This window comes from Mustela nigripes, chromosome 4 (assembly GCF_022355385.1).
Source record: "Mustela nigripes isolate SB6536 chromosome 4, MUSNIG.SB6536, whole genome shotgun sequence".
NCBI classification, from domain to species: Eukaryota; Metazoa; Chordata; class Mammalia; order Carnivora; family Mustelidae; genus Mustela; species Mustela nigripes.
The window spans coordinates 14,815,620-14,825,815 of record NC_081560.1 but is presented as its reverse complement, the minus strand read 5'-3'; the positions used below and the strand labels follow the sequence as shown (position 1 = coordinate 14,825,815).

Here is a 10,196-nt window from a genome sequence, read left to right as displayed (position 1 = left end):
GCTTCTGGACTAACCTGCTCAAGAAGCCAGGCCCCTAGGTCTTCTCCTCCCTCTTTGGCTCAGTTCTGCCAACTGAATTCCTTAAAGAGCAACCTTGTCTCCTGAGCATGTGAGTGACAACCCGGTCACACCCCCTTTCCTGTAGCCCTTCACCCCATCCCTTTTTAAAGGGGAAATTACATTTCTCATGAGATGGAAGGAGGCTGTCAAACCTTGGAGAAAACTAACAGTTCTCAGGAAGGCCATGGAGACTTCTAGAAGATCTGGGGTCTAGGCAAGGGGCAGAAGGAAGCTTTGCCCTTTCGAACCTTTTCTTCAAGCCATCATTGCTTAGAATTAAAGGGCAGAAGAAGGCTGGTGATCTATCTAAGCATAGCATATTTCTAGATAGTTGGTGAGAAGTGCACGGTGAGCTGAGAACCTTGAAACTGCCCAGCAACCTTGGCTTCTGCAGACTTACAATGAACATTTTCATGCTGCTTTTGTCTGTTCTTCCTTTTAGGTGATGTCATTGGCTGAGTACCTGGTCCAGGCCCGTGCTTGACACCAGCCTTCCACAACCCAGAGAGGTGGAGATCCCCCCACTTCCTGCCCGAGGACACACATGAGTGTCAGAGTTGGAACTCAAAGATGTCAACTCTCATTCTTAGATTCATCTTGCTTTAATCTCTGAATATTTGTGGAGCAGCCTGTTGTGCCTTAAGTTGTGCTAGACAAGTCATGACATTAACATAGAAGGGGACATGGACGCTTCCTTGGGTATGAACCATGACACTTCCATGAGCACCAGCCAACTCCACTACATAGAGGGACAGGAAAAATAGAAATCGGTCCAAAAGGTAAACTTGGATTTGCTCAGATCTTCTGGAATCTTAAGAACTAGATATTACATAGAAAGTGCCCTGTGGGGTGCCTGGCTGGCTCAGTCATAAGAGCATGTGACTCTGGATCTCAGGGTTGTGAGTTTGATCCCCATGTTGAGGGTAGAGTTTATGTTAAAAAAAAAAAAAATGGATCAATAATTTTTTGGAAGTGCCTTGTAAACTGTAAAGTGCTATACCAATGTTAACAATACTTAATTCTACTGCTATATTGACCATAAAGACTATGATTAACCTGAGTAGTGGTCACTCTGGCTGAATAGTTGATGACACACATATTACTCTGCCCCTGGCTCTCAGGAATCTGCCAACCCAGGAGCCTTAGAAATGACTTCAGGGCCCACAGACCCAGAGAGTAAGCCTGTCTGGTGGTCTCCTTTCTGGCAAGCTGTTTTCCAGAACTTTCTCAAGCCTTCAGATCTCTTCCTCCAGTTTTTCATGTGGTCACCCTTCATTCCACAGGATGTCACAATGCAGAGAGCCTCATGGCCCACATCCAGAGAGAGAACATGACCCTTTCTTTCCCACCTGTGGGGAAGATTCATGAGAAAGTTCCTAATCTTATAAAGCTTAGCCCCAGGCAAAGAGAAGAAGTATCTGAGGAACCAGGAAATGAAAGACTAAACTAAACATAATCCTTTGGGATTAGTTTGTGTACTTCCATTGCTTAGCTGTGACCTGTAATTATCAGTACTAAATTATGTGGGATACTTTTACACAAAGACACCTCGGAGAACAAGGGAATGGCCCAGCAGTTTATTTCTTTATGAATCATACTTACAAAATTGCAAGAAAACATCAGTGGAGCCCTCCCCGTTTTAGGATTTGACAATTACCACCCAACATGAGATCGGCTCCTCTATGACATGATGAAGTCATATTAGATCCCAAGGCTTGGAAATAAAATGATCATGGCTTCCCGCCTCCAGCGAGCCCAGAACAATCATCCCATTGGCCTGCTGGGCCAGGCCAACAGCGAAGACAAGTTGAACTTCTCTCCCAGCAGCAGAGACTGAAGCCAGAGGCCACGGCCGCCCGCCCGCGGACCTGGAGCTACTCCTCGGCGGAACCATCCAGGATGCATTTAAAGGAGAAAGGAGAAAACTTGTAACCAGCCCCGACGTAGAACTTGTTCTGGAACTCCACCCTGCATGGGGGGTGGGGCACAAGAAAAAGTTAGATTAAACACATAAGCTAGAGGCCAGCAGCCAAAGGGAAGAACACCCAGAACCTTGACTTTAACACTCTTATGGCTTCTATCACAGACATCACATGTCATCCTTTATGCCTGATGACATCACAGAGTTCATTTCCTCCATGAGGGGAGAGATGACAATATAACCTCTGGGAGAGGCTGTGATTCTGTTCTCTCAGTACATGTAGTGTCAACACCTTTCTTTATCAACAGCGGGCATAGAGGGGGTGAGAAAGCATCCGTGAAAGCTGAAGACAGCCTGTGGGATGGACAGGCGCGCACAGGCACTCGAGATTCTTGGCAAAGATTTCACTTGAAAGAAAAATGGAAACTTCAACAAATGTTTTCGTGTTTGTAAACCTAGTGATGCCTGAGAGTCTGCAGACACATCTGTGAATGTCAAGGGCGTCCTGCGAGCGCCTTCCTTCTTCCGGGTACCCTCCGTCTGTCTGCACTTTGTAGAGGTCAAGAGCCTATGCCTTGGTGTGATTCCTGCCCTCAGCACCATGGGCCAAATGTCTCCCATGAGCTCAGCGTGCCTCTAAGAGCCTCTCTCAGATCTGTCATCTTACCAGCTGCTGGAGGGGTCCCTTACCTTGAAGCCAGTTGTAATACAACAAACGAACATTTAAGAGAGAACAAGTAAACGGGAACTAACATTTATTATAAGGCAGCCATTATATACAGGTACACACACACTCACACGTACACACTTATATACACATGTGCACACACCTATGTGCACACACACGCAGTGCACACATACACACGCACACCTGTGTGCACACCTGTGCACACATAGACACATATGCGAAGCACACTCATGTGGGTACACATGTGCATATACTTACAAACGTGTGCATTGCAGGGGGAAACACACAAATACACACACATTGTCATGTAATATTACACCAGCAGGTGACTGAACGAGGTCAGAATCTGAGGCCAGCTGGCAGGTCCTGGCCCCCAACCCCTCTCCAGCTCCTGTGGAGTCCCTATGGGGCAGCCACGCTCACCAGTGCAGTCGCAGGGCGTGCAAGAATGCAGAGAGGCCCTCCATGATCAGAAGGATGGCAACCGTCAGCACGGCAAATACGGCGAAAATGATGAAGACCCCAATGAGTCCTCCCCAGCCTCGCAGGCGAAGGCCAATGTTCATCACCATGGTCCAGAGCACCTCAGACAGTTCTAGAAAAGCGAGAGAAAGAGTCTCAGCCACAGGGTTATCTTTCCATACTCTTTTCCTGGGTCTGCACACCCTAGAATCCCCGAATCTCGGGTCTTGGGTGGAAAACAGGCACGTGTGCCCTAGGGCACCTGGACAAGTCGGTCTATGGCAGCTTTGCTCACAATGGAGCAAACTATAGCTCCCAGCAGCAACATGAATAAATGCAGTAACGTCACGTTATGCCACAGAAGCAAAATATAAAAGAATTCATACAATATGATTTGATATGGACTGAATGTTTGTGCCTTCCCCCCAACAAATCCATATGTTGAAGCCCTACCTACCTAAGTGATGGTACTTGGAGAAGGGATCTTTAGGAGGTCATTAGGGTTTGATGAGGTCATACGGGTGGGGTCCTCAGGATGGGATTAGTGCTCTTATAAGAAGAGATAGCAGAGAGCTATCATTACATTATTGGTTTGAGATGAGTGTACCCAGCAGAAAGGTCACAGGGGCATGGCCCAGAGAGATCAAGGCCTATCCCTTGCACCTGGCCACGAGGACATGACAAGAAGAAAGACATGTGGGAGCACAAGGAGGAGTCCCTGTTTCTGTACTGTGCCCCCTTCCCGCCCCCAAGCTCTGGCTTTCAGCTGGAGTAACACCTGACTTTTCCTGACTTTTGAAGCATGTGTCCAAATGCAGCCTCTTTCAACTTAGGTCTCAACCTGGCACCAATGGACACAGATGTGCTCTAGTAGATCGCCACTGTTTCAAGCTACTGAGATCTGGGGATTGTTGTTATTGCAGCACATTCTAGCCTAGCCTGACTAACAGAGCAGGCAAACTACCAGAACGACACAGAAAAGCCAAGGCACACACAGGTTAAGCTGCGGCCTGAGTTACTGAGCTAAAAGTAGTATATGAGAAACTAGAACAGAATCAGTATTTATTACCACTCTACTGAACTACCTCTTCAAGCAAGTTCATTAGCATGAAGAAGGCGGCACCCATGGGAACTAGACATCTCAGGGAGTTCCAGAAAGACCCAATGGGTGGACCATGCCAGGCAGCTGTGAACCATATGGTTTTTGGGGAGTCAAATTACATCATCAGTGAGCATGGGCTGGCCAGAGGAGTCCCTCCTGTCCTATCTAGTTGTGACCTGAGTCCTCCAAACCACATCTGAGATGGAACCTAAAGACTGACATTAATGCTGCTGATCACACAAGCTCAGAGATCCACTTTGGGTCCCTGGGCAACCGTTACGCATGGGTACATGTCAGTACACAAGTACACACATGCGGGGCTCGGGGTGTCTGGATGTAGATGCTTACAGGCCACGTGTATGCATCCAAGGCCCTGTGTGCCTGCAGAAGTGTGTACGTGTGTATGTGTGGGAGATGATGCAAAATGAACATGGCCAGAGCAGTGAAGACTAATGATAAGCACTTGCATTTCTGCTATAAATTAACAAACAGGCTCACTTTCATTGCTTTGGCTTCTATCCTGCAAGGACACACTTTGGCTTTGTTTCTCGGTTCCAGGAATAAAAGATGGGGATGTTGCTTTCCAAGAGCTCACAGTCTAGTAGGGAGACAGGCTGATTACAACAGAATTGTAAGCACTGCTAGGACAGGGCACTCCCAGAACTCAGGGAAAGGGAACCTTCCAGACTGGGGACCAGAGAGGAAGATTTCCAAGGGTGGTGATGCCATCTGAGTGAGTTATGAAGGAAGAATTAGATACTGGGTGAGGAGAAAGTTCAAGAAGAGAGGAATAGGGGTGACTGGGTAGCTCAGTTGGTTAAGCATCTGACACTTGATCTCAATTCAGATCTTGATTTCAGTCAGGGTCATGAAGCCCACACTGGGCTCCACGCTAGGCATGCAGCCTACTTAAAAAAGAGAGAGAGAAAGAGGAATATTTCAAGCAAGTGGGCTGCAGGGCAAGCACACAGAAGGGTCCAGAGAACATGGTAGCTTCAGGAGCCTCAATGCAGGTCCTTATAGCCCTGTCTCCTTAGAAAAGGAAACTGCTAGAGCTTCTAGAAGGAGCCTAACCCTGCTGATGCCTTGGTTCTCGGATTCCAGAACTGTAAGGTAGTAAATTTGTATTGTTTAAAGCTGCTAAGTTCGTGGTAATTCATGACAGCAGCAACAGAAAACTGATATAGAGGGTAACCACTCTAAAAATATAAAGTCAGGCCTACAGAAGAAAAGTCACATCTTCCTAAGAAAGAAGAACCAGAAATAACCCAGGAAGGCACTTCTGCCAACAAGTACTTTGATTCTGTTTCCCAGGGGCGATCTGACCGTGACCATGAGGTCTGCTCACTCACGTGCATGAGCCAGGCTGAGGGCCCAGAGCCGGAGGTACGAGGCTGTGTTTGAAATGCAGCCCAGGCAATATTCGATCGTGTGGATGGCTTGATGCACAAAGATGTCTCCGAAATTGAACTGAAAGAGAGAGTTCTTTATTCTACTTTCATTAAGAATTCCCTCCATGAAAGCTTTCATTAACGGTGCACGGGTGAATAAAACATGGGCTCCACCGTATATCACATCCAGCGGAACTAGGGGAAAACAAATATTAATATATTTGGAGGAAGAGAATTAGCAGCACAAAAACGGAGATATATTATAGAGGGCACAGATTGCATGGAGCACTGGGTGTGATACAAAAACAATGAATACTGTTATGCTGAAAATAAATTAAAAAAAAAAATTAAAAAAACAACAGAGATATAGTACGTGTGCAGTAACATCTCCCAGAAAGAGCTGAAAAAAGTCCAGAGAGGAAGAGAGAACGGTTGCTAAGGCATCACGGGAGGTAGATGGCAGCCGAAGGAGCGGGAGGCATCCAGAAGGAGAGATGAGGAGGACCGTTCCTGCTGAGGGAAACGTGTCCTGGTAAGGAAAAGGCAGGTGGCCGGGAACACTGGGAAGGCAAGTTCTGGGGGAAAACAATTTGGCTGGAAGTGGGAGCTTGTTTGATGAGGAGTAGAAAGGAGAGGAAAGTTCCAGGAAACCGCAGAGTTGAGAAAATAACCTGGAGCCCATGAGGAGCCATAAAAAAACATCTGAGTAGAAAGTGGCCAGGGGAGAGGGTGGGAATAAAGCAGCACAGGGGCTGGGGGTGGGGGATTAATCTGGTGACAAAATAAACTGGCATAAACTGGCAAGGGCAAGGCCGATAAGCAAAAGAGCCTCTTTGTTGATTAGCTCGCAGGGATCGGGAGGAGGAAACAGCGCACAGATAGCGGTAACTTGTTGTCGGCTTCATGCTCTCTGATGCTGTGGGGACAACAGCCCGACTGGCACCATCCCAGCCCTCCAGTGGCTCACAGTCTAGTGGCGACAATGTATGTGAAAAGTGCAATAGCCAAGAATCAGCAGGACAGTGGGGACACAGAGGGCCTTTCACCCGGGAGGGGCTGGGACCATCCAGGGTTCCGAGGCTCTTGAGTTTGAGGAGCTGAAAGAATGGCCCTGACAGAAATGAAAAATGGGGGGAGATTAGTTGGGATTTTCAGACGCGTGGCATTTCAGGCGACAGCTGGCCATACAAGTAGAATCTTCCAGCACACAGTGGTCGAGGCAGGACAGGCTCCGAAGAAAAGTCTGGGCTAGAAATGGACACCTAGGAGGTCACCGGTGGGAGGAGGGACAGTGGGAGGTAAGTCAGCTGGAAAGTTACACAAGGCGAAGAGCACGGAGAGAAGAGCTCCTAGCTTGGAATACATCTTCACTGGGAGGTGAGAAAGAATGAAACTGGTGATGCAGAGACAAGGTTCGAGAGGAGTCTCCAAAAGGAGACCAGGAGTCGTCACAGGGCTGTGGTCAAGGTCGGAGAGATACCGAGAAGGAATGGGGGCTGTGGCCACCCGGGTCAGGAGCTATGGAGAGAAGACAGGAATCAACGTCTCTGATTCAGCCACAAGAACAGTTGGGAGGAAGCCAAGGGCAGGAACGGACAGAGAAGGAGACCCCGGAGAGACAAAGAGTCACGGTAGAAGAGGGTTGTGTAGAGAAGCATTAACCCCACCCAAAGAGAGGGCTGGCACTGAACTAACATCTCCCATGTGAGAGAATTTTCTTCATTATTCATGGTGAGCCCCTGGGACCACATCTGATCGCTTCTGTGGTTGGAAGGTTGAGACATGGAGCGATGTGTTTCCGGTCCATGTCCATGGGGGTGGGAGGCGGCTGCTGGAGACCGAGTACAACCACTGGGCTGCAGACCCACGGAATGAAACTCCAATCAAACTTTGGACACTGGAGCTCAGGTGGGCTTCCCGGGCTGGCAGTGCTGTGCAGCTGTTGCCACATGTCGATGCTGGGAAAGGAAGGCCTCCCTAAGGACACAGAATTCTGGAATTTGGGATCTTCCCAGTGTGGGATTCTGCCTATCTGCCTCTTCCCCTTCTGACTTCTATATTTGTGCTGCAGTAAAACTCCAGTTGTAAGGCTCACACTTTACTGAGTTCTCCAAGCTGTTCTACAAATTATTGGCCCTGAGAGAATGCGAGGGGCCCTGAACTTGTAACTGACTGGTCTGAAGAGAGGGTTGGGTGGTCCTGGAGATCCCCAAACCTGTGGCTAGTGTCAGGAGTCTTGGGAGGACTTGGCAGTCTGGAGAACTGTGTCCTTAACCCTGAGTTTGGCCAACACCTGGTGTGGAGAGAGGTCAGAGAGGACTTTGAGGGGACAATGTCCTCAAGCCCGTGTTTGCTTTGCCACGGGAGACCACCCCCCCATGACGGCACTTGGGGGAAGGAACCTACGAATGGTGCCTGAAGTCGCCCAAACAAAGACAGCTCGTTCACTGCAGAAGCAGGAGGGGAACCCTGACTGGGCAGATCCTGAGGGCAGGAGAAAGAGGAGAGATGCTGTACTGGACACGCTGGGACTGGATGAGTCAGACGATGTGTGGTCTGGATTCTAGAACATCCCAGCATGTCTGACAGACTTAGTAATATTAATCACCACCAATATGGGTTACTCTCTGTACCTGGAATCTTGTTGGAAACATTTGATCCAGTTTCTTTATTAATTCTAATGGACCACCCATTAGTTTAAATGAGTATTATTATTATTATTAGTCATTAACACCACAAAGGGAGCTCCCTCTAGCCTCCCTCAGGCTTCACAGGGGCCCTGTCCCCATCCCAGGATTGGAAGAGAACTCCTGTTAAAACCCCACCCACTTGAGGCCTACGGGTGCTGCAGGGTTGGGATAAAAACAGCCACCTGCTTCATCGGGGAAATGTGGCACATTCCTGAGGGGGAGCGGCTGTCCTTGAACAGAACCGGGCAGGGAGGGAGGGGGAACGAAACAATTCCTGAATTCACAGGCAGGCAGATAATATTACAAAGATAGGTCAGCGAAGTCCCAGCAGAGCCAGGGTGGGGACAGGAGAACAAAGAGGGGATGGTGGCAGGGCATGCTCGCGTCCAGGAGGCGGGCTGGGAAGAAATAACCCGCCTTTGACTTCAACAATAGGGCCAGATTTGGACTCAGATCTCATGGGTTGAGGGGCGCTGATTGGACGGCTCATAATAAATGTAGCCGGAGACAAGGAGGTCTCACGAACATGGACGACCTCCTATGCCAATAGATCTGGAGGCTGACACCTCACACTCACAGAGACAGCAGCACCTGGGTTATAATGTTAAAACACTCCTAGATTGGTTGGGGAAGAGCTGTTGTTCTTTCCTTTTTTTTAAAGATTTGTTTATTTTAGAGAGACAGAGTGAGCAAGAGATGGGGCAGAGGGAGAGAAGCTCTCATGACCTGAGCTAAAATCAAGAGTTGGACACTTAACTGACGGAGCACCCCCTCAGGCACCCCGAGGAGCTGTTGTTCTGATCCTATAGGCACTCCCCCTCCCTTGGGACCTCCCCAACTTCCCACAACTCTGTGACTACAGGGCTGCCACCAGCACGGTCCTCCCAACCTTCCCAGCTCCACTGCCCAAGTCCTTTCTGATGGGCTGGTGGCCACGCCCTACTGGTAGCCACACCCTACTGGTGGCCACGCCCTACTGGTGGCCATGCCCAGTTTTAAATATTTTGCAATCATCCTTGATGAGATCCCGCATCTAGACTCTGTGCAAACTGGGAAATCTTTGTCAACTATCGAGCCCCACATACCTCTTCTTCGTGGTCATCCTGACCCCCGTGGGCACCTGCAGAAGCCCTCTGGCCAGCACTCACAGAAGGACTGGAGTGGTCACCTTCAGTGTCCTCTGTGGCTTCTTCTTGGATCATGGAGGCCTGCAACTGCCAACAAGCAAGGAAGTGAAGCACTAAATTCACCCTTAGAATTAGAATTACAATTTATTCTACACAAACTAAAGGCTATCATTAAATATTAACTACGGACCAGATACCATTCTAAACTCTCTCTGTATCACCTCGTTTAGGCTTTGTGACAGTCTTTTCATATAAGCACAGTTATCACCTGGTTCTACAGAGAAGAAAACTATAGCACAGGAAGGTTAAGAAGTGCACCCGAGGTCACACAGCTTGTAAGGCTAGTTAGTGGCAGAGCCAGGATTCAAACCCAGACAATCTGATTCCAGAACATGTTTTTCTCTATGGTGCTCCAGAATGTGCCAAATTAATCCATCTTTGCAGTAAACCAGTGCATGTATAAGAGTACCTTTTATTGTGTGTGTGTGAGTGTATATATATATATATATATATATATATATATATATCCTATCATAAAATTATTGTACCTTGTGACCTGAGCAGCTAGATTTCTACAGGCAAAATTAATTAAGAGAGATTAATGACTGCTACAATCTGAAGGTTTGTATCTCCCCTAGTTCTTATATTGAAATCCTAACCCCCAAAGGGGATAGTAGTCAAAGGTGGGGTACTTAGGTCATGAGAGTAGAACCTTCATGAATGGGTTAGTGACTTTATAAAGGACTCCCCATGCA

At 48.2% G+C, this 10,196-nt stretch overlaps 1 protein-coding gene across 6 annotated transcripts in view; it reads right to left on the bottom strand.

Annotated features, from left to right (window-relative positions):
• Positions 1-1,622: 1,622 nt before the first annotated feature.
• Positions 1,623-10,196, bottom strand: part of ATP6V0A4 (ATPase H+ transporting V0 subunit a4) — a 73,958-nt gene continuing 65,384 nt past the window's right edge. For all 6 annotated transcript variants that reach the window (XM_059396322.1, XM_059396325.1, XM_059396320.1 and 3 more), the window contains 4 exons: positions 9,400-9,528; positions 5,586-5,703; positions 3,093-3,264; positions 1,623-2,028 (listed from right to left, as the gene is read on the bottom strand). In XM_059396322.1, the coding sequence (XP_059252305.1) occupies positions 1,935-2,028; positions 3,093-3,264; positions 5,586-5,703; positions 9,400-9,528 (513 nt within the window). In that variant the 3' untranslated portion in view covers positions 1,623-1,934. The remainder of the gene's footprint in view (positions 2,029-3,092; positions 3,265-5,585; positions 5,704-9,399; positions 9,529-10,196) is intronic.